At 45.7% G+C, this 25073-nt stretch overlaps 1 protein-coding gene across 4 annotated transcripts in view; it reads right to left on the bottom strand.

Annotated features, from left to right (window-relative positions):
* FGF13 (fibroblast growth factor 13) overlaps positions 1-23352 on the bottom strand; it is a 252064-nt gene extending 228712 nt beyond the window's left edge. Inside the window, exon 1 of one of the 4 annotated variants that reach the window (XR_003993173.1) lies at positions 23142-23280. Coding sequence is in view for 2 of the 4 variants with exons in the window: in XM_030497626.1 (XP_030353486.1) it covers positions 21938-21986 (49 nt within the window). In the remaining 2 variants the exon portion in view is untranslated. Of the gene's footprint in view, positions 1-21937; positions 22975-23141 lie in introns of those variants that run through there. The other 3 variants (XM_030497629.1, XM_030497626.1, XM_030497630.1) reach the window with 3 other exon arrangements.
* Between the last annotated feature and the right edge of the window lie 1721 nt (positions 23353-25073).

Below are 25073 nucleotides of genomic sequence, written 5' to 3'. Positions count from 1 at the left end.
TAAGATCTTCAACATCCATAAGAAGGGCATAAGAAATGGAGGGGATGTTCTTAAGGCATGAAATGCAAACCTCACCATGAAACATACTGTCTTTTTTGTAAGGGAAATACCCTTTCCTGCAAGAAACACACTCCGGGTGCAGGTCTCAGGATCAAGGTTTATCTTAACTCCTGAACACAAAAAGCCTAAATAAGGCAAACTTTGAGTGTTGCTGCTCCATTAAACATGTCAGGTCTGTTCTCCTGAGGTCAGATGAGTTACACAGGTCACATAAACCCACCTAGGCTTTCTTTTTGGGCTTTATCTTCCCTGTGAAAACAAATCACTACTATTTTGAAGGATCCACTATGAAAGAGGTACCATTTTAATACCTCTATGAAGAAAAAACAGAACAAGAACATATGCGACTCCAGTCTTCCCAGGCTTGGACAGTTGCCTCACAGCCGCTGGCCACAGTGACATCTGTGCATAGATTAACACAAGGCTCAAATGCCAAATCAGCCTGCTCAAGTGAACCACGAGTGGTAACAGAACAGCAGAGAACAGCAAATGTGTCTGATGACAGCCCTAAGACAGCATCACAGTTACAGAAGGTGTGCTGAAATACCAGCCTCATTTGGAACACATATTCAACAACCACACAACATCTCCACTGGGAAGAGAACAAGCCTTCCTAACACTTTGTTTCAGACGGTGCACACCTGTATTTCTAGTGTGATTTGTTTATTCTACACAGATGTAAATAGCATCTACAGAGTGGATAATATCCTTCCCATCTGCTTCTGGTTACTGATTTAGCCCATCTTTAAAAACAGAGGCATGCAAACTGGAGAGCCAGCCTCATTACCTTTGCAACAAAGCCCACCAGTTGATTCCCATCAGGAGCTGGCCTTATTAACCTTAGTTTTAAATTACAAACTCACAGATGTCCTCATCAGTTGCTTGATGAAGACTCATTTGCCAACCTCATTTCACAAAAGGAGTAATTAACATGCAGACATTAGGGCTGATGATTGAAGATGTTGTAATGCAGGACTATGGACAAACAGTGAGGCACCTGCATATCTGTAACAACTAAAAGCACTTTCAGAAGTTCTAATTAACCAGCATAATTGTAAGAAATTAAGTAAAAAGCACTGAGTTGCATCAGGTATGGGCCTGTTCCGCTCACAGTCAGACAAACTAATGCCTCCAAGTGCTGCCCTGTTACAGCCATAGTGGTTTAAGGACAGAAAGGAAGAACTATGTCATCTATTTGACTAATTTATTAGGAAAGATCGGAAAAGTCTTTGTCGCATAATCCCTTTGCCAGATCTGACAAAGCAGAAGCAAACTCCAAGCTAAATACAGGTTAGAGACAATTGCTTTTAGTTAACCTAATACTGTTATTCAATTAAGCAACTTTAGGGAAAGGATGGTGAGAAGTCGTGGAGGGAAGAAGGGTGTTGAGGGGGAGAGAAGAAAGGTTGGCAACTTTGGAGCAAGGAGGTAGGACTTGAGGAAAAAGATCAGCAGGAAGTGGGCTGAGAAAATAATAGATCCCAAAAGCACATTGACACCAAGAGCACAGGCATTTCCAGCCATGCTGAGGCTGTCTGTTAAGCCCAGGAAAAAGGCTGGGTTCGGTCAGCCTGCACTAGCTCTCAAGCTCTCCTGATTATCAATGACACTCACACCCATGACAGCCTCTAAACGGGAGGTCTGAAGACAGTGTGAAAATACCAAAGAAATTCCAGAGGAACACCCTGGGATCAGCTGGGGTGCGCAAATCCACCTGGAAGCTAGTGTTGATGCACAGTACACAGCCTGGTGCAAAGCCAGCCCCAAATTAACTTCTGGGCACTGTTACTATGGGATCCATGAACCAGTGAATGGCTGGAGACATTCCTTGCCAGGGCACCACTTCCCTCTCCTTTCTTGTGCCAGATGCTCATCTCTATAAGAGCTACTTCCCAGAAGTCTCTTTTTATTCTGTTTTCTTGAGTGTTTGAAGGACCAGAAACAGTACATAAAAAGACTGAGAAAGCTGGGCTGGTTCAGCCTGGAGAAGAGAAGGCTCCTTAAAGGGAGACCTTAGAGCAGCTCCAGTGCCTAAAGGGGCTCCAGGAAACCTGGAGAGAGGCTTTGGACAAAGGCCTGTAGGGACAGGCCAAGGGGAATGGCTTTAACCTGCCAGAGGGGAGACTGAGATGAGCTCTTAGGCAGAAATTGTTCCCTGTGAGGGTGCTGAGGCGCTGGCACAGGGTGCCCAGAGAAGCTGCAGCTGCCCCATCCCTGGCAGTGTTCAAGGCCAGGTTGGACACAGGGGCTTGGAGCAACCTGCTCTAGTGGAAGGTGTCCCTGCCCGTGGCAGGGTGTTGGAGCTGGATGAACTTTAAGGTCCCTTCCATCCAAACCATTCTATGATGATTCTGTGATATACAGGACAAGAAGCCCACTGGCACCCTTATCAAGAGGTGTCACAGACACAGAGACCATATGGCTTGATGCACTGTTGAAAAACTTGGTATTTTGGTGTAGGAGGGTTTGCTTGAGTAGAAATTCTAAAGTGCATCTCCCTACTTTCATAAGATCAACAGTACCTGTGTCACTTTGCTTTCCTGGCACTTTTCGGGGTGTATCTGCACTGCACCACACATCGCACTGCAGAATGCTGCAGGCGAGCGCCAGCTCCTCTCAAAGCAGGAACCATATATTAGAGGAAGAGCCAAGCCATGGGACACAGCAGCCAGCTGACAAACAGGCAGCCTCCAGGTCCTGAGGCAGTGGCTGCTGTGTTCTGCCTTGCAGATGTGCCAGCCCATTCACAGCTGGGGTCATAAATGCAGAGCATCCTGATGTGAACTGCAGATGCTCCCTTCTCCCTTCTACAGAGGGTACCTCAGCATCTAATCATCTGGGTAGGTCCTGTATGTGTGCAGGCCTTCCCCAGCATGATTAGTCTTCGAAATCCAAATTCACTGCTATAAAGCAACAAAACCCACAGAAATACTAATTTTTGTAGTAAGAATAAAGTTACCTAGGAATAAAAACCATCAAAGCTGTGTGTGTAGGGGGTCTCCTGTCACAGATAACAGTTTATACCTCTCCAGGTTCTTGGTCTTTCTCAACTTTCTGCCTTACTTCTGTCATTTAACAACTCACAGGCATTTGCTGAGGAGCAGTTCATCTCCTTCCCCTTTGTTTTCCTTGCAACCACCTAACAGTCAAAAGGACTACATTCATGCAAGAAACGTCCAATAACAAGGTAAACACAGTGTATTTACAGAGCAACTCCATCACGGAGACAGTACCAAGAACTTGAGGATTTAGCCTGAGTATATTTACCAGGAACAGAAAAAGAAACCTTGGACAAGTAAAACACTCCATCACTAAAGCCTGAGGACAAAAGAAAACCCCACAACCATTGTACACACTTCACAGGGAGACTGGTTTCCCAGAAAAGAATGTAATGAACACATGATAGTACTGGAAAAGAAAATAAATGCCCTTCTAAGGTATACCTAATGTCTCCCTTCCAAAGAAAAGCATTAAGATTTCATGCTAAGATTCTCCAGCAGTTAAGCTTTTCTAAACATATTCAGGAGCAGAGAGATGCTAATTTGAAAGATGCCCAGAAGTGTTTTCAGGAGACAAACACACACAAGAAAGTCAGTGAGGAGCAGTAGCTGCATAATCCTGAGTCTGTATTGCCCAGCTGACTGTCAGCAGTTAAATGCACAGCTCTCCTCTGATGGTTTCCTTTCGAGACTGCCTGCCTGCTCAGTGCTCAAGCTATGGATTTTGTTCAGCTAATACAAGCTCTGTTGAGAAGCATCACCAGTACCTCACTACTTAATAGCAACACTTCCATGGGAAAACACAATCAAAAATGAACAGTTGGGGTAGAATGTAGACAGATTTCCTTGCATAACCACTAATATAAAGAACAAAGACAGTCTGAGGACGCATATGGTCATTGAGAAGTTTTTGCACTGAAATGAGAAGCACCAGGTTGTGCAGACGCTATTATTAACGAGGAGAATTTACTTAGCTAAGCAGCCTGGAAAATCCAGTCTTCTGGGGATCTGCTTTCAGTGTGAAAGAGCTTCCGTGGAACTCGTGCACATGAAGCAAAGAACCCCCTGAAATACTAAATATTAAACAGCTACTATTCAATTAAGGACAGCTTTCACACTTTCTGTGTATTACACTGAAAAGGGACTTAACGGTTTTGAAGACAACTTGAAGTATCTAGTGGCTCTGCAAATGCAGGAATATAATCCACCATGCCTTTTGCTCCAAACCAGAGCACAGGATATTTGTTCATTCAACATATGGATGTAACGACCTAGAGTACCCTGACCACAAAACACGTGTATGACCCCAGTTTATAAAAACACAAAACCAAAAGCACAGCAACCCTCAGAAATACAGGTACATTTTGAGAGCATTTTAAAAGCTAGGAACTTTGAAGTCAGGATGACACTCAACTACAACAAAGCTATTCCAGCCAGCTCTTCACCTTTGTAAGATAAAAAGGATGAAAGATAAATTTGATCAGAAAGGTTTCATTTACATTACACCTGTTGTTCTCAGGCAGAGGGCACAGTGTGCAATAATCTTTTGGGCTTTGGATAAGTGCTGTTTAAAATATCATTTATGATAGGCTATGTAGAGTTTCAGAGGGGCTTTTAGTGTTACTGCTTCAGATCAGAGAGGACTAACAAATCATCTCACTATACTCCCTCCATACTACTGCCTATTTACCCAGTTCCTTCTTGAAGAAACCCATTAACTTGGATTCAGAATGAACCACAGAAGATTGGTGTGGAAAGCTTTCATTTCTATCTAAACAAATGGACTGAGCAGCACCAAGGCACAAGACCCCTTCCCACTGACAGAGCCCTTGGCCAGACCAACTGGCCACACCGCCTTAGATGGGGATGGCAGGACCAAGCTTCAGCCACAGTGGACCACTCACTATCACCCGTCATTCTCCCTCTGATGGTTACCAAAACCCTGATGATTAGGAAGGTGAATAAAACTAACCAGAATAGAGGATACCCACAGCAGTACCCCAACACACACAGCATTTCATGCACTACAGCAACAGATTTGAGAACTGCTCTGGACATCATGTTCATACCCAGTTTTATTCTCACCCACATCTCCTATAAATACCCAGCATCCTAAGCTTAATGATAATCCTCATTGTTCATAAATATTGATGCAGAAAAAAGAAGTAAACTTTTAGTGGGGAAGTGGGTCCTGCCTATGATGTCCCAGGAGCCTCAGTGCCATCAGCACTCTGTGGTGTCAAACCATAATTCAAAGCTGAATGTCATACCAGCTCACAGACCCTGTCTGTGCCAGTCAAGGCCTCCCATGCTCCATTTCAGTCCATTAATATCACAAAAGCAGCCTTCTTTGGCCTCATCACCACTTGTGGAAAGGGCTTGTACTCCTCCTGATGAGGCTGTGAGAGAAGGTGCTCTTCACATGCCAGGAAAACACAAACTCCCCCACCTCTAAAATCCAAAGTCCAGCACCAGCCAGCAGGATTTGTGTTTCGAAGTGATGTATTTTATAGAGAGACATGTTTTTCTGATTGAGAAGATCCTAATAATGGACTGTGTGGATCATAGTTATTTCCATTTGGTGTTTTTAGACAGCACCAAAAACATCTTGACCAATTATGGGTTTTAAATAACTTGGGGTAGGGGAAAGAAATAATCACAACCAATTCATCTCTTTCCAAGGAAAAGCCTTCCAGTAAACACCTCTTTCATAAAGGAGAGAAAATACAGTAAAGTCCCGCTCTACCCGCTAAAACTGAAGTTTCAGCATGGAGGCCAACAGCAGCCAGCAAGAGCTGAGCTCAGTAAGTCACTAATTTATCTATCTCCCCTAGAAAATAATGCAGCTTTCATATCAAGAACACCCAGTCAGAGGTGTCTGCAAGAAATTGTTCAGAAATACAATTAGCGGATAATGTAACTGAACAAATACGTCTCATGGAAATGAAGGACATAAAACTCCAAATTAACCAGTGCATGAATTGCCTTTGGTATTGATCACATCTCGTACAGGCTTAAATCCCTGCAGTTCAACAAACCCAGCCTAGAACTGTAGAGAACTTCAAGCCATCAGGCATGGGGCAGCCAACGTTTGCACCCGACTGGATCTTATGGACAGAAAGCCAAAGCTGCTTGCGTGTTTTTAATTCAGTATCCTCTATTTAAGGTGGTGTTGTATTGATATTCAAACAATTCTCATTGGTATTCAACTTTTATCAGCCCAACCAAGACAACAGTGAGCTACAGCTGGGGTGGCAGGAGAGGGTAGCATACTGCAGAAAGCCTATATGGACCCTTAGAGAAGGTTATCTGTCCTTTCACTGTGTATGCTTAAGGAGTCTAGGTTCTTTAAACTACGTGCCTGAAGGAACACCCTGTGAAAATGCCTTCAGGCACCAAACCTGCATGCATGCATAATTTATATTTTGCATGAGTGAGTAGTTTCAACACCCCTGGTGTTTGCCAAAGAATCAAAGCATTAAAAATTAAAGCAAACTGACTACTCTGGTCCCACAGCAAAACAGCACAAACACATGTCATCACTCATCTCTGTGGTTACAGACGCTGAGGGATCCTCCCTTGGTTCTAAAAGCAAGGGCCAGCAGTCCAAGGAGAAAAAGATCACAGATAGTACAACTAAAACAACAACCTCATGAAAAATTACTCCTTGCAGTAATCAATAGGTGCCATGTCCCCTCAAACTGACAATTTTCTGCATGACCAAACAGGAATATTGTTGCCCACCAGAAACCAAGCACCACTGGTGCACCTGCATCACTCTGAAACATTTACCTCTCTACACTGAAAGTCTTTGAGGTTATAAAACCACGGATGGATTAATAAAACTGACCAAGGATGAAGAGGAACTAAAATAGCTCTTTTTTTTCCTTATGCCAAGGGCAAGAATCAAACCAGTTAAAATCATGATTGAGTCAGTTCTAGTCGATTGTGAGCACCTCGGGCAAAACACTGCTCAAGCAGAGTTGCAGTTGGATTTCGATTTAGCTGGCAGTATGATAAGGGGAAGGGCTCAAGGGAATGGAGGGTAGCATTAAGAGCAACAGAAACAAAGACGAGAGAGCTTGGTCCACACTGTGAGCACAGGATTTGTGTCAGCTGACAGCAAACCTGGTCCAGAGCAAGAAAAACACAGGAGGAGAAGAGGAAAACTTAAAGGGAAGCCAAAAAATAAAGGTGCATAGACACACAATCAATAAAAGATATTTTTTATGAAGCAGTTTAAGCCAAATGTTCTCAGGAAAAACCTTTTCAATGAGCATGTGTGGAAAGGACCTTGCACAGAGCACTACAGATGCTTTGTGGAAAGCAAGTCATAGAATCATAGAATCGTTTGGGTTGCAAAGGACCTTAAGATCATCTAGTTTCAACCCCCTGTCATGGACAGGGACACCACACACTAAACCATGTCACCCAAGACTCCATCCAACCTGGCCTTGAACACTGCCAGGGATGAAGCATTCACAACTTCTTTGGGCAACCAATTCCAGTGCCTCATCACCCTCACAGTAAAGAACTTCTTCCTTATATCTAACCTGAACTTCCCCTATTTAAGCTTGAGCCCATTACCCCTTGTCCTACCACTACAGTCCCTAAAGAAGAGACCCTCTCCTGCATCCTTGTAGTCAAAGTCCTCTCACCTAACCAAGCAGAGCAGCCATGCTGGGAACTAACTCCAAACCAATCAGAAATACCCCACCAGCTTGGAAAGTGCCACACCAAGCCATGGGATGAGTCTACAGAGGACACTCTGCCTATCTATATGCCATCTACCTTACATAATCACCTCAGCTGGCTTTGTCCAGGGCAGCAAAATGTAGTCAGTGTGACAACAGCAATATTTGCAAGGGGATGGAGGAGAGAATGCAGTAACTACATCAATACCAAGAAATTTATTTTACCCAAGGCAGTGTGCTTATTTTACAAGATACCTTGCAACAAGAGCAGCATGGCAGTCACATCAACAGCATGGATACATCAGCCACAGGGCACTTAGCCAACCAGGCTGCATCACCAAGTAATAGAGATAGAAGAAAACCCAAACATACAGCATGATACTGTTCTGAACACCCCTGACAGGAGTGGTCCAAATCTTAAAAACACCAAAAGATCAAAAATCAACAAATCCCCATAGGACAGGAGCTAAAAATAAGATTTGGCAATACTGCTTTTCATCAGCTCTTCCTCTCAGCCTGAAAGGGAAGAACTTGTAGCAAGCAATACCGCCCATCACTTTGGATTCAGGATCACAAACAACTCATCCATTCCCAATAGTTCACATGCAGCTTGAGCAAAGATAATATGTTTCTGGGGAAGAAGAACACAGGCAAGAAACTATTATGATTCTAAAAATATCATGAAGTGGTGAACTGGAAGGCTTGTTCCTTAACAGAAGCTGATTTTCCCGCCTCTCCTCACCCTCATGTGGTTGCTCTGCTGGTACAAGCAGCCGTTCCCCTGCCCAGCCCTGTGTTAAGACACTGCAGTAGAACCAATTGCCCACTTTGGGGATAAAGGAGGAACTTTTCCTTGCAGGAAAGACTGGCAAGGTGCCCACTTTTTTTTGCTGTTCCTCTCCAGTGCTTTAGGTTGATCAAAAGCAGGTCCTTCTGATTTATGAGGCCCTTACAGGAGAACAGGAAGGATTTATGTGTTTGTCATCCCATCTCAACTTGTTGACAGCACCCCGCTGAGGCAGAGAAACCAAAAAAGGGACCAGTTTCCAGAGGTAGCCAAGGTGCAGGAAATAATCCATGAACCATACTAGCCTACTGAAAGAGGTAGACAAGCATTAAGTCTTTGCAGGTTGTGGTTCTCTTAACCTTAACCTCTCCTTCAGATGAAGGGAAAGGATCAAGACATGACCTGTTTCCTATAGGAGAGGCTGATAAAAGACTAACCTGAGTACAAGTGACATGTTTAATACCCCAGCACCCAGTGAAAAGCCTGTTACTAGAGAAGTTAGCTAGCACCATGCCACATCAAAAGAAAACTCATGAAGTTTCAGTCTTCTGCTTTAAAATCTGCCCCATGCCTCTCCTATGCTGCACGTCCTGATCAATCAGCTTACGTCAAAACCTTGTAACACATGTGGAGTTTTAATTGATTTACTCAAGTCAGTGAGCAAGGAATAATTACATCTTGGAAAATAAAGCTGGGCAGACGAGGGCAGCCCGCTCCATTGCAATGAGATTTAGAAGTTCAAACCAAAGGCAGGTCTGGTTTCATCCCACAGTTCCATTCTAAGCTTCAAACTGTTATGTTAGCTGGGCCTAATCGTCAGTCAACCCACTGATTTCTCATATCAGTGCAGCCAGCATATTAAGCTTACAAGTATAGCCATGTTCCATATAAAGGTCTTGTTTATCTGGCAATAAACTTATACTGATCGAAGTAGTATTAGCTTGGATTTATAAAGCATGAGCTGTTCTCTCTACATAGTAAAACACAGAGACATCCTCTAGCATATTGTAAATCTGAATACTAATCAGAAACTGCACATAAACCTAACTTCCAGACTTTGTTGTAGTAATAGAAGCATAGAATGGTTTGTATTGGAAAGGACCTTAAGATCATCTAGTTCCAACCTCCCTGCCATGGGCAGGGACACCACACACTAGATCATAGACAGACAAGGTCAAAAATTGATGCCATCACCTTTTAATGACTATTCCCACTGTATGTATCAAGGTATTGACCATCTTTCAAGACCTTTGAGTCAATAATTGTGGACAAAGGTAAAACACATAAGGAAGAGATGAAGATGAAGAGAATAGAGGAGACTGAATTATTCACTTTCAGTACTATATTTCCCAAAGCCAAATTCTGAAGCACAAACTACCATAACACAGCGGAGCTGGAGAAACAGCAGCCACCTCCAATGCCGTCCAGCACAGTACACTAAAATATCATACCACATTGTTTCGGTTACAGCATCCTCAAGGCGACCTTTGGAGATGCAAACTAAACACAGGATTCTGCTACCTTTTATTCACCAACAGGGTTTTCTGCTGATTTGCAAGGTCAGATTTCAGGAGCCAAATCTATTTGTGTTAAACACATCAGTCTCTATTAAAATTACTGGAACTATCATAGCAATTCATCCTACACACACAAATCCCATATTACAGAGTCAAGCCTCACTTCAAAATTCACAGTTTATTCTAGCCATCTTCAGGCCTATTTTAAAGCACAACATTGATTCAACATAAAAAACCTCCTTTTTCTAAAGGAAGAAAAAAATGAAGAGACCAAAGGTGTAAAATATTCATCACAACAGCAGTCAGCACCATGAAATGCAAAGCAATAATGCTCCCACCAAGGATATTGTTGAGCAAGACTGATACTAATCAGTGTTTCAGTCTAAGCTGACAAGACAACACTGGTTCGGGTTCTGTTCTCTAGAAGGTGTCACGCAAATAACCAGAGATGAGCTGTCAAAGTCTTCTACTCAAACACATGCCCCATGCTCAGTGATAGTTTAAAACGTTTAAAGCCCTAACAAAGCCAGTAATTAGAGATCCTACTAAGGAAGCCAAAGCACTTTAAGAGCAGATGCATAAGAGAATAGGGAAAGTGTTTCACATCGAGCATAATAATTTGCTGATGAATTAACAGCAACAATTCTAAGAACTTCGTGAAAGAAGAGTAATGCTTTCTCTTCTCCTAGTGACAGGTACTACCTTGACAAACAGCTCATTCATACACGTTTGAATGAGAGGGATGAAAGTCTGCTATGTTTTGTTGTTTTCTTTTGTAAGCCTTTTGTCACTCACGCAGTCTCCCTCGTACTCCTTTAGAAATACATTTAATGTAGGAATTTGCGATAGTGGGAACAAGACATGACAGGAATACGTGACCATCACTGCAGGACAGATTGACAAGGCTTTTTGCGGTGTTTTAGGTTGTCAAACATAATAATTCCAGACTTCACTTTTGGGGGTTACGAGGCTCACTGACACTGGTGCATTACGTGAGCTTTCGCAAGACTGGTTGTTAGGGTAGCACTTGTCTCAACCTGGTGCAAGTCCAGGACAGTTTTACTTAATTTTCATGTTAATGAAGAGCCAGACTCTGGGAAAATCAAGCATAGAAGGAAGATGATTTGAAGACTTCCTTTAAACAAATAGTTTCATTCCTGCATGTTTGAACCAACACAGGTAGGACACCGATTTTAAGAAGCTACACAAAGATACTCCCAGTTTAGTACCTTGAAAAGGTGAAAAATCAGACTAAGTGACAGAAGGGTTTTTAGATCCTTGACCTCTGACTGACCAGACCATTACACTCCTTTCTTCTATTTACAACATAGCTATTGAACAATTTATTTATTGTTTGTAAGCCGAGTTGTGTCTCTCTTGATTCAAAGTTCAGCCTCTCCTGATGCTTTACAATTTGGGTGCTTTTCTGACAACCTGCAAAACACCCAATTAGTGGGAAACCTACTCAGGTAATCAACTCATCGAGTTAACCTGGTATGTAAAGGTGTTTCTCTTTATATGCTCAGTATTTGCAACAGCTTCAGTGGCTCAAAAGCTAATGGGTCTGCCAGCTCCTGCCAACAGTGATAAACCCATATCTTTGGTCTTTTTATGAAAAGCCCTGGAGTTGCAGGAAATTCATAAGCTTCTTTTCTTCCTTGTGCCTCTCTATCTTCATCTCTGTGTCATTGCTAACTTCATCTCCCTTGACCCTGGTACCATTGGAACTCTTTCCACCGATCGCATCCTGCCTCTGCTACCCCCATTGCTTCTTTCTGGTCTTCATAAATCCACACTCTGAAAGGAAAAAATACATAGCCAGGCTATTATTATACTGCCAGAAACAGTGATAAATTATGCCCATAATATCTCTTCTTCCATTACATTTTTCAGCTTCCTTGTGCCCGCCGGAGCCTTTTCAAAGCTAATTTTCTGTCATTTGAAGTTTCGTGGGATTTGCTTTCTCCTACCACTCCATCACGCTTTCTCCCCTTGCATTCTTGTCCCAGCATCTCTCCTTCCTTCCAGAAATTACAAAGCAATTCAAAGTCCATCTTTCCCCAGACAGTGTGCAGCAAAATAAAACCAAGACACTTCCAGCACAAAAGGCTATATACAAACCCTTCCTGCCTCACTGAGAAGCTTCCTGCCATCCTCCACACCACTGACTTGAAATTGTAGGGTTCTGTTTTTAAGCCCTTACATTCCAAAATCTACTCCTATTGTTGTTCAGCAGGGCCTAACCAATTTTTCTGATCATGCTGTTGCAGAAACATCCCTGTTTTGACTGGAGGGCTTCTCAGATCAAGGGTGGAACAAGGACACAGATGGAAAGCCTGACAGGTCTTTCTCCTTAAAATAACTCTGGTATGCTGCTTTTTCCTGAGTAGCTTCAAAGAAGTTTTGCTTATGTCCCGGTGGGGGAATAAATACAAATGTTTAAATCCTGAAAGTTGCCTTGAAACAGAATTGACAATTTGCACAGCTCTGCACAATCCTGCTCTCCTCTATATTCATTATTGCTACTTAAGTGTCCTAAATAAGATCTTAAATGCACAACTAGGAAAAACCACAGTTTTACCTTTCTCTTGTCCTCTGTGCTGTTCTCTCCTTGTATATGAGTTACTGCATAAATATCCACAAAACTTTCACTCCTTTCTACCACCTACTGCTTGGATAACATATGTGAAAAGACTATTACTTATACCAGTTTCTTCCTGCTAATATCCCAGAAATCATATGATAGAAATTCTTCCCAAAGACACAACTATAAAAACAAAACTTGAAAACTGGTTTCTGCACTGATATTTTGAAAAGGAAAAGAAACAACACCAAACCCCCCAAAAAACCAGAACAACCCGAAACCAACCAAACAAGAACACACAAAATGCCTCTTCCAGCCCAAAAAACCAACCATGCAGCTTCCCAGTGGCCAAATAACACAAGCCTATAAGTTCAACAGATCAGATACCAACCAAACTCCAACATTAAAACATACTTACTGCTTTATCAGCCTCCCTGGCCAGGAAGTATCCTGACACCGGAGTGGAACAGCAACAGCTCACACTTCATCCAAGAAAACTTTTCTCAGCTCCTGGGAGTTGCATTACAGCCTTTCTGCTGCTGTAGCCTTCCCGTTAGGGGATCAAGATAGTTGCTCTTTGATCCCTTTTGACTTATTTCACTTTTACCACCTTTTATTGACTTCCAATAAAATAAATAAAGAAAAATAATAGCCTTTCTTCAGAAAGCAAACATGGGGCAGAGGGGAAATAAGAGTAAATAAGACCAGCAAATCAAAGTCGTTCCAGTTCTCCTTGGCCAATCACTTGAAAAGATCTATTTTTGGCAGGCTCTGAACGTCAGCCACTAGTATGCAAGATGAGAAGCAAATGTAAAGTAGAGCACATGACAAACCTACACTGATTGTACATCATCACGGTTGCAGAGACCTTTCTCCTATTTACAGTCAGGAGAAATAGTACTTCAACATCTGCAGCGGGGATAGGAGGGAGCACCTGTACTACACGATGGTCACAAACCATTACAAACCAGGATTCCCTCAGGAAACACAAGCGCCAGCAATTCCCACCAATACTCCAGTTCCCCAAAATACCACCACATCTTTATTTCATTAGAAAAAGAGACTTTCACGGGTCAGGTATTCTTATGCACCCCATAAGAAGTGACAGTGGCTTGCAGTGGCAATTGGCTCCATCACAGTTTCTTATTCTCTTATAGCACTCAGAGGAACAAAGTCTAAGTGACAGCAGCTCGGAGCACTGCGTATGATTACACTTAAAACATTAAACATTTTTGAGGCAGCACTGTAGCACAGCTTGGGCAGATTGAGATGGAAGAGCACATAGGGACGTTGTATATTGAACATTAAAGATAGCTGTACCCAGAAATTCACAGCAAATGTAAAACCAAAAGGAAAAAACACATTTCTACGTAAGCAATTTGACAGCACGTTGACAATGTGTGGAAGTAGATTCAGCCTAAGCTACTTGGAGAACTGTTGCAGCCAGTGCTAGTGAGCTACATAGAGAGGCAAAGGGGACAAAAGTGTCTACCACCTTCTTAGATTTTGATATATCCTGAAAACACGGCTCGAAAAACAGAATGAGAACGTGCTTGTGTGTCTGCTGGGCGGATGAAAGAGTGCTTAAGGCCAGGCGTGAGCAGATGATGTGCTGCAGGTCACTTGGAGCTCATCCTGCAATGCTCCCTTCTCCCGGCTGTCTTCCCTGCCCCTCTCCTGTTCAGCTTTCCTTTCTTATTCTTTCATACGTTCTTATCATTGTGTCTTTCTTATTTTATGCAAAAACAAAAACAGTATGCAGCACTTTTTTCCCTTCATTTATCAAAAATCAGGAATATTTCTGAAATATGAGGAAAAACATGAAACAAACAGACAAACAAAAAAAACCAAACAGACCCAGATGAGTGTGAATTACCCATGAGCTTTTCTATCTCATCATCTCCTCCTGTCCTGTTGAGGAAGGTGATCAAGAGATCAGCTGGGTGGGTGTCAGCAGCAACCAACCACATGAGTGTTTTCCCTCTTGGCACAGTATGTTTTAAGAGGATGGAGGAGGAAGAAGGTTAGAGAAATAATGCTATGGTTTCTACCACCACTGCTGATGAAATTCCACATCTGCATTGCCAGTCCCAGTTGTTAAAGCTTACACAAACAGGGAGAGAGAAACCCACCAGAGCAGTACAGCAATAATATCGGGTTCCCTGTACTGGTATCCAAGAGCCATGAACAGTGATGAATGCATGCACAGAAGCCAGCAAATGCCCTTGGATCACCCAGGCCAGATGAGAATTACAAAATACATAAATCTGCTCCGATCCCACTAAGACAAAAGACATTTGTCCTCAATTGGGTGGTAACTAAAAGTACATAAAGTACATAAAAAATACCAAGCACTGGTTAAACAATTTATTCTTAAAGCTACAAACTGAGCCTTATATCAGTTATGTCAAACTTCGGTTGAAAAGCACCTAGAGATTACTTGGGCCACAGAACAGAGTAATCTCTATAAATACACCTTCATTTCAGCTATAATCACCACCACAGCATCAGAAGTAATGAGCCACCAGTAGGTTGGATTTCGTCCGTCTGGAACAGTGTGCGTGTGATGCAACTCAGACCAATGGCAATTCAATTGCTATTTCAGGAATCTCTCTTCTTCTCACTTCGGTTCGGTCCCTCTGCTCCCTCCCACCTCAGAGTGATGCTCTAATTACTCAAACAACGTAAGCAGCGTTCAATCCATGCCAGCCCTTTCTTCCCTTAGCACTGACCTTGCCTTACACATCACTCTCACAAAACTAATTAAGTGGAGAACAGTCTCACTTTACACTCTCTTCATGAAAAGAACCGAATTGTTACCTGCCCGAGGGTGCAATTCCAATGATTTTCGCCTTCATTCCTCTCAGCAAAACAATACAAATATTGAGCAAGAAGCCAGAGCAGGCAGTTCAAGGAAAACCCAAGGTACCACACAAGAAAAATAGGCGGCCTCTTGTAAATAACATACTCCTTTAGTTGTTCCATTTGGGGGTTTAACATATGTCTTTTCCCAAAGCATGTCTTGCTCATGTGAAAAGTGGGGAATTTTGTGAGGCCAAGAGACATAGCCGAGGAAAGAAAAACAATGTTTGGGGCACATGGACTCTAAAGCCAGGCTCAACTAAGAGGGAATTCAGTGGCTAGGAAAGCTTCATTCTCACAAAATAGATCTAAAGCCATTGAATCTGTAAAAGCATCCAGTAAGCAACAGAGCAATTCCTCTCCAATATACATTAAGTGGCAAACACAAAGATCCTGGTCTGAAAATACTAAGCTGTAGGTCATCTAGGATGTAAAGCTTGTCCTCCCAGATTTACAATCAATTTGTTTGTACACAGGATTGACCACACATCTAGACCCACAGAGGATTTTAGAAAAGCAAGGATTCGCTGCTTGCAGGCAGGATACTGAGCAACAGGATTTGCCACGTTTTTGCTCCCAAGGAAGTGGCTCATAGTGAATCATAGAATGGTTTGGGTTGGAAAGGACCTTAAGATCATCCAGTTCCAACCTCCTGCCACGGGCAGGGATGCTTCACACTCGACCATTCACTCAAAGCTCTGTCCAACGTGGCCTTGAACACTGCCAGGGATGGAGCATTTACCCCTTCTTTGGGCAGCCTGTGCCAGCACCTCACCACCCTCACAGGGAAGAACTTCTTCCTTATATCTAACCTGAACTTCCCCGGTTTCAGTTTGGACCCATCACGCCTTGTCCTATCACTACAGTCCCTGATGAAGAATATAACTCTGGAGCTGTCTCTTTTCCCAAACACACTATGGCATTAACACACAATGAGGAACAGAGGAAGAAAATTAACACTCATTTAACCCAAGGCTATACTGCAGCATAAAATTCCCAAAGCATAGGGGTAAGAGCAGTGCCTTGCAGGAAATCACAGTAAACGGCACAAATACATTTAATGACAATTCCCCAGCAGATTGTGGGCGGCCACAGACCAGAGATGCCAGAAGTCTGAGCCATACAAATTCTTAAGCATCTGCTGAGGATGCTGGTACTCACCCCTGCGCAGCCCCCTGTGATGCTCTGTGGGGATACTCATTCCCCAGGCTTCATCTGCCTGGGAGCTTACCCTTTGAAGATGAGATTTTGCATCTGCCAAGATGCAACTAACAGTAAGTTTTCCTTTAGAAGCAAAGAAGATTACTATCTTTTACTACTTTCCATACAACATGAGTTCTTTGCCATGGACAGCAGCCATAAGAGAACCAACAGCATCACAAACCGCAGAGTTTGGAGCTTGTCCCTGAAGCTACTGCCTTACTGTGGGTTTATTCCATGCACACTGAAAACCATTACAAAGCATCAACACAAATGTGCTGTCATCTTGATCTCAAAAGCCACTTCCATGTTTTAATTGCTGGTGTTCTATCAAGAGATGTCAGGGACCATGGTCTGGGCATCGAGAGGGAAGGATGTTTCTTTTATAAACATATCTTTTATAAAGAGTTACTGTAGTTTGTGGAACCAAAACCCATCACAGATAATGAGTCATAACAGGAGGTAGTTACTGTAAATATTCCAAGCATGGGCATATTAACAACCACCCACTAATCAGAGGCAACGCCACAGGCAGACACAGAGAACTCCCACTGGTGTCCATCGGAATTCTGAACGGATCAGGACCTCAGCCAAGAGCTGAGTATCTATTGTAACCTGCAGCATTGATGTCCAGGATGGGGTGAGCCATGCCTCAGATTTTGGCTGGCGCTTTCCAGTGGGCGATGCAGGCATCCCTTCCAAGTTGGATCTGCAATATCAGCTTTCAGACAGAAGGCACGGACATTTCCAGTGAATAAAAGCATCGAGTTTAACTACTCATTCTTTAGTGTCATTAAATGTTTATGACACAAACACAAGTTCTGATATGTAAGTCAATAGCCCCAGTTGACCACAATAAGACCCGATCTACTTCTGGCAAACGCCTTGAACAGATACTCAAGTTCATGTGTCAAACCACAACCCCTGGGGCTTTTTGTCTGGGCTGCAAAAGGAATGGCACCCAAACTTTGGATAAAAGCACAAGGAAAAGCCCTGCCTCCCACCTGGGCTGGCCCAGCAGCAGGGAAGTGTGATAGCACCCTGCTCCCTTCCCTTTCTCTGCACTTGCTGCTAATTTTGATCTTGTGGACTCAGCCCAAGACATGGTCAGCTTACATGTTGCCTCTGCGCTGCTGCTCTTCAGTTCCTCAAGTAAGTTACTGTCTCATGATTCAGTACTATAGAAATATAACTGTTGAGATCAGCTGCTTTATTTCTGTCAGCTTTTCTCCAGACCTTTCAATCATAAGCTGCATTATACTATATTCCCATAAAGCCAGGAAAAGCAGTAATAGATACCTCAAAATCCTGACTTCTATTTTTCCTGCCAAGTGCTTTGTTTTCTGCTGTCACCAAATCAGAACAGTACCTACACTTCCACAATCTTCACCCATACTGTCACTGTTTCAATACACTCTTCTTAGGTTAGAAGCTATCAGCTTCAAAAACACTCCTCCTATTTTGCTTTCTGGAGAAGAACAACATACTCTGCATTTTCTCACAGCTTATGGCTGAGGTTATCAGACTTGTGGGCAAAGCTATCAAAGTTCCTTGCAGTGAGAACACGGTGACAGGAAAAGATCTCCCCTGTCCCTGCCTCGATGGGGAAGGCAACAGCACAGAACCCAGTTGGTAAAGAGAAAAACAAATGCAGATGAATCCTTTCCTCGGATTTTGTTTCAGATTCTCTACTCGGTCTCTTGACTTTCCTTGGAGGAGCCAGGCCAATTGCAAAACAGCCTCTGGAAAGAGCCTGGCTATAATGCCAAACAGCACGAGCTGCTTAAGGCCCAGATCCAAAGCACAAGGTCTCAGCTCACTCTCTAATGCCCTATATTCTCCTACAGCCACATGCCTCCCCCCAGATAAAAGGTTAGCAGAGATTTCTTTTGAAACAGGTTGTGTTGATACAGCGCCGAGGCTCACTGCCCACACTGCTCTCAAAGTGCAAAATGAAAGCTTTTTGAGGGAGAACTGAGGACAGCCAATTGTCCTGACACACACCAGCCACATGACAGGAGAAGAACCTGACTGGTGAGAACTGGGAATGTGCCAAGGGCGGTTTCGTGAGCACAGAACTAACCCCCATTGAAGCAAAGTTGCTACCAACCATCAGGCCACCACTGCAGGGTGCTGAGCTGGAGTTACCCAGGTCCTTACACTCCTGCTAACCCCAGAGAGAGTGCAAAGTGAGAACAGACACAGGAACCTGCCCCATGCTTCACACAGCTGGGACAAGGCTGCTCTCCAAAACAAGCTGCTTGGTACCACAAAGAGCTTCCACCCTGGAGCAGCATCACTGCTAATCCACCTTAGCGAGGCAGCTTGGAGGCTGTCACGGCTTATGGTATCCAGCAGCTCTCTGACACTCACACAGTTAAAAGAAGGAGAAAATAAATACATGAATGCCATGATCTTATACATACACATTCAGAGTTACTGCAGGGCTTTGCAGAATGTAAAGGTACACATCCCCGACTACAATATGTTAATCCACAAGCTTTATTTAGATGGGAGTAAGTTAATTCTCAAACATTCACTGCCAGTTTGAAAAGCAGCTGGATTTTGAGCACAACAGTCCTCACTGGGTTTTCTAGGCAGGACTTCTAAGTGAGGCAACAAACTCCAAATTGAGCAGTTACTTCCCTCCGGCTTAAAAAAAGGTATGAACTGAATATATATATATTTTTTTACAAATAGATTTTGGTACTTCTGTTACACCTGCACAGTGCCACTGATACTACTACAAGCTTTACAAAAGAGAGTAATTTAAATGGAAATACCCATTGCAAGACAGTGCCCACCTGCACTCAATTGTGTGCTGATTCCTACCAAAACCCATGGCCTTTCAAGGTCCTGTATAAATCAGGCTTTTCTACAAAGACCCACCCCAAAAGCTGGTTGTAGAAAGCGTCATTCCACATCTTACACAAAGCAGCTCCTTGCATGAGGACTGAATATGGCTCTCCTCAAGTCTCATCTCCTGCACAAGCCTGTAATGCATAGAAAGCTTCAGGAGTAAGAAAGGCTGACACTATTGTTGCTAACAAAGTACTCCACATTCCTCATGCAAATACAGCCCTGGGACACCTGCATTTACAGCAGGTGTTAAAATTCCATCCTATACCTTACAGAACGTCGGGTACATGCACATATTGTCATAAGAAGCTACTCTCATGTGAAACCTGCTTACACCGTCCTTTGAAAGGGTGGTTAAACCACACACGCTGCTGTCAGGACTGAAGTATTCCCAGTGCCACACCATAGCTGTAGAAACACACAGGAAATGGTATCCCGTGCTTTCCAGACAAATCACTGTTTCACTGTATATTTAAAAAGAATAAATAAAGCCTGGTTTTCCTGTGACTAGATCCAAATGAGACATTCCCATTAAGAGCAATAATAAAATGACCAAAAGATAATTCAGGTGGTTCAGAGAAAAATGGTTCAGAGGAAAAAAAGCATTTCCTATTTTAGTCTATGACTCCAGAGGCTAAAGAAGGCCATGCAGCCTCTGCATTAACTGGTAAATACTCCCTCCTTACCTGCACCTTAAAACCTTAGGTTATTAAAACCTTATTTCACAGACTGTAACATCACTCACTTCTTTAATGCAGCACCCAACCACCTCATACATGTACCAGCTCCTCCTGCTGCAACTAAACCTGCCTCTTGACTTTGGGATAAGGGAGAAAGTTTTGATATGAGCTCAAAGAGCATCCCAGCATCTCCAAGATGATCAGCATCAACTGTTCTGCTTGGGATACTCAAAAGTAATGCACCTTCTGGTACACTGTCACTACAGGAATCAAAGCCTTGTGCATCTAAGTCGTTACTGACTCAATAACAGCAGATACAAATGCCTTTGTCCCAGTGTTAAGAAATACACAGATGTCCCAAATCCCATACGCAGGCAATTTCAAACATGAAGTTAATACGTCACTAAAACTTGTAATTATAGCACAAAATGGAATATGTAAGTTTGATTTAAAACAACCCAACAAGTTTACAAGCAAGTGTAGCACAAGTACGGTTCTTTGTGTGTAGGATTATAACACAGTTCTAAATCATGCAAAATAATTCCTCAGAAAGGCAGGAATCTTTTGTTCTGCGTTGCTTGATCAATTATTTAAAGAGCATTTTAGTGAATAAGGCCACCATAAAAAAATACCAAACATCAAAGAAAATGTAAAAGCAAAAGATATTTAGATAGAAAATGTAGGGGGTTGCAATGCATCTGGATGGTGAACTTGATTGGGTTGTTGCGAGAAATACTGCTCAAAAGGCTGAGGGTTTGAACATAAGACGGAACATAGAATCGGAAAGAGTTAGACCATAAGAAAAAAGAGGGAAAAAATGAAAAAGATCTCAAAAATCTCGCATAAAACACAAACTTTCAAAATAGAGAAAGCTGAAAGTTTTTACAAAATACCAGAAAGACTGAATTGTTGTGATTTGGCCTCTCAGGCTGCTCAAAAAGTAAGTGCCAGGCAAGTGCTCATCACGGTTTATAAAACTAGTAAATAAGGAGCAGTTTTTCCCGGTCGGGGAGGCCCGGAGCATCCCACCAGCCCATCCTACCGGAGGCGTACGCTTGAGAGGACACACAGACTGATCTACAAACACATAGAACGACTCACGGGGGGCTGTCAAGCGCACCCCCCCATCGCTGCCCTGCAGCCCCCGGGGCAGGCGCCGCCGCAGCGCGGGGATGCGGAGCACGGCGGGGTGCGGGGCAGGACCACCGGTGCCCCCCCGGGGCGCACACACGCCGCATGCCCTGTGCCCCCCCCCAGGCGTGCAGCCCCGCAGCGGGCACCCCGTTCCCCGCCGCTCCGGGGGGAGCCGGGATGGGGCACCCTGCCCCTGCTGGGGGAGACCGCACGGACCCCCCCCCCGCCCCTCCGCGTCTCCATGGCGATGGCTCCGCGCTCCGGGGCCGCCCGCAGAGCTGAGCACCGCGGACCCGGCTCCCCCCACCCCAACAAGGGGATGGGAGGGGAGGGGGGGCACTTACTTCGGCCGGTACCGCATTAAGCCGGGCCCCCCTTCCCCGTGCCGGGGTAAAGGTGCAGCGCTCCGCACGCCAGGCACAGCTCACCCGCGCCCGCGGTCCCCCGAGCTACGGGCTTGCCCCGGAGCGGTGCCCCCCCCTCTCCGTCCCTCCCCGTAAGGTCGGGCTGCCCGCGGTCGGGCGCTGTTCACCGGGGCGGCTGCGCCTGCGCCTGCCTTACCCTTGAAAGCATCTTTCTCTTCTTTGGGCTTGATCACCTTCCCGCTCATAGACCCCAGCTTGGGTGGGAAAATCCCCGGGAGCGTCGCGGATTCCGGCTGGACCCAAAGAAACCTCGGGCTGGGGGCAGCGTGCGTGCAGGGTTGGGGGGTGGGGGGAGAATCTTCCACGCCGAAAAGGCAGAAAGAACACCAATAGAAAGGGAGGGGAAAGGGAAAAAAATCCCGGAGCAGGCGAGCTGCCCGCTCCCCGGCGCGGTGCCTCGGAGCCCGGCGGCGCCGGCGCGGTGTCTGCGGGAGCGGAGCGGTGAGCGGGGGGCTCCGGCAGCCGCAGCACCGAGCCCCTGCGCCGCTCAGCCGTGCTGGAGACAAAAGCGATTCTCCCTGTGTCTGCTTGGCCCCGGCCCCTTCCTTCCCCCCGCCTCCCCGGCTCTGCCTCCCCTCCCCAGGGCCAAGGAAGCGCAGCCGGTCCTGGAAGTCCCACCGACCAGGGGGGAGGGGGAACCGTGAGTTGTAGGGCGGGGGGTGGAGGATGTTTGCTTGGGTGTATTGGGTTCTGGTTTGTGAGTGGTTTTTTTCACCTCTTCCTTTTCACATCCTCCCTTTAATAATACTGGGATGGAGCAGCAAAGCTGCAGCCGCGGATAGGAGGAGGACGCGAGTCCTCGGTACTGCAGAAGAGGCGGCAGGTTTACGCTCGCCAGCAGCAAGAAGGGCTGGAGACAGAGCTGCCCCCCGTCCCCCTCCGGGGCCGCGCATCCCCTTCCCCATCACCCAGCCCGGCCCCCCATGAAACGGTACCGAGGGGGGCAACGCGCATCCCTACTGCCCTCCAGCCCCGGGATGGTTCCCCAGCGCCGGGCTGAGGGTGGCACAAACCCGGCTGCACCCGCTTTGGAGAATCACTTATCCCCCCCATCCCACGGAGGGGAGGCTCCGGGCCGCGGGGCTGCGGCCGCCGGCATCGCCTGGTCCCAAGCCCAGCAGTCTGTTGCTGCCGTTACTGAAGTGAGAAGAGCCGGAGGACAGTGGGGGGGACCTGGAGGAAAAGGGGGACATGGAGCTTCTTTTAACCGGGGACGCTCAGAGCTTGCGCTGCCCCGCTGCTCTACCCTGGGGTGCGGGAAGGGGCTGACCCGCCTCTCCCACCCATCCGCCCTCGAGGAGGAGGAAGGGACCCCCAAATGCCGCCGATGCTCTTCTCACCTGTGCTGTAAACTGCTTCTCCCCGCCCCGTCCTCCTCGGCAGGGGCAGAACTTCCTACACCGGGGGCCGCCGTCGGGGGAGGGAGGGCTGTTCGCGGGCACCCATCCTGCCCCGCCGGCCGCGCAGCGAGGTGGGGGGGTGACGGAAGAAAGGAGGGGGGAAACCCGATGCAGCCGGCGCCCCTTGGAGCCTAGCCCTGCTCGATAGCGCCCGAAATAAAGTGTTGGGTAGGGAGAGCTGCGAAGTGCCGGGGCGAGCCCCTTCGATGCGGCAGCCGGACTTCTCCAACCCACCCCCAGATTGGCTTGGTTGGAGGAAGGGACATGATAGACCTCGCTAAAATCAGCAGGGAACAAGGCAGGGATAGGCACTCCCCACCCCATCCCTGGGGAAGGCAATATGCTCAGGGCACGGCCCTCCCCGTGGCCTTTGGGCGCTACTCCGCTTATTCTGCCCTCCACAGGGGGAGACGCAACGCGCCTCCGGTGTAGCCCGGTACCGGAGGGGGGGTCACCGGGAGAGGCAGCAGCAGCCGGGGCTGCGCGGCCGCTAAAATTAGCGGAGCCGAATTCCTCTCTCCAGCGCTGGGGACAGCTGGGTGCAGATCGGCTTACGGGGGGTCGGCCCTGGTCCTGCCCCTTGGGAAAGGGGCCGCACTGCCAGGACATCACCTGTAATAGAGGAGGTAACCAGCCACAGCTTCTCCGTGGTGAAGTCCCACTCCCACCTCATCCAAGCAGATGGAGATCAGGTGTGGTGAGGGAAATGAGGGCTGATGGAGCTAAGAATGAAGAGCCAGGATCAGAGCTGCCACTTGGAAGATCTTGATGTTTGCGCTTATTAAATGACTTGCCCCTAAGAAAAGCACAAAGCACAAAACTGAACCTCAGGTCCTTAACAGAGCTCCTACATGCATCCATCTGCATTATGGACAACCTCTGCCCTGTGTCTGGAATCAAGGAATCACCCTGGCAGGGTTAGCTTTGCTTTGCCAAGGTTCAGGCTGTCCAGGGAAATGGTGGAGTCACCATCCCCGGAGGTATGAAAAAGACATACACTTAGGACATGGCTTAATGGTGGACTTTAAGAACATTGGACTCAAAGTTCTTAAAAGTCTTTCCCTACCTAAATGATTCTACAATTCCATGATACAGTAAGCCCTGTGATGATAGTGGACTATCACCAAAGAGCCCAAATATGACCCTCTGAGTGTGTCTCTGTGCTGCAGAAGCCTCACGTTTCATTTCACACTTGGAGCTTGAGAGACCTTGCTGTCCTTGGTATGATCACGTCTGTGCCTCTGGGTAGGAGAGCTCAGGAGCCATAAAAGGGTACAGATGATGCTTTGACTGCTTGTGCTGCTTCAATATAAGGCTGTTTTCCATGAGCCTTCTCAGTGATTATTTTATCACTTCAGAGACTTGCCAGAAGGATCAAAACCGTGGGCTTCCTCTTGGCTGCTTCTCTCCAGTCAAACTTGGACCACTGAAAGCAGGGAGTCGGAAGTGGAGGAGTGAGGAAGGAGGGATGCTGTGGTTCAGCCGAACCAGTGTGAGCCCCAGCAAGGAGATTTCAGCTGCCTGATATCAGCTCAGACCCTGATATTCAAGGCTCTTGCAGTGACTTTGATGAGAGTTATGGACAATTCACGCTTCTGGTCCGAGATCTTTCCCTCAGAGGCCCGTGATAAACGCTGTGCTTACTATTGACAGTGATGTTGCCTTGCATGAACCATTCTTGCCTTTGCTAGGAGATCTGTTAAATTTTATGGCACTAGTTATTCCATTGACCAAATGAGGCCCATACACTCAAGCTAAACACTGGAAGGAGGCAGCAGCTCAGCATGATGTGGAGGAACTGTACCTACTGGTGGGCAGAGAGAACTTCCTCTGCTGTTCTGAAATGAGTTCGTTTTTCCCCTTACTAGCTTG

This window comes from Strigops habroptila, chromosome 9, assembly GCF_004027225.2.
Source record: "Strigops habroptila isolate Jane chromosome 9, bStrHab1.2.pri, whole genome shotgun sequence".
In the NCBI taxonomy this organism is placed as follows: Eukaryota; Metazoa; Chordata; class Aves; order Psittaciformes; family Psittacidae; genus Strigops; species Strigops habroptila.
The sequence above is the reverse complement of the archived record's forward strand: the minus strand, read 5'-3'. Positions and strand labels throughout refer to the sequence as shown.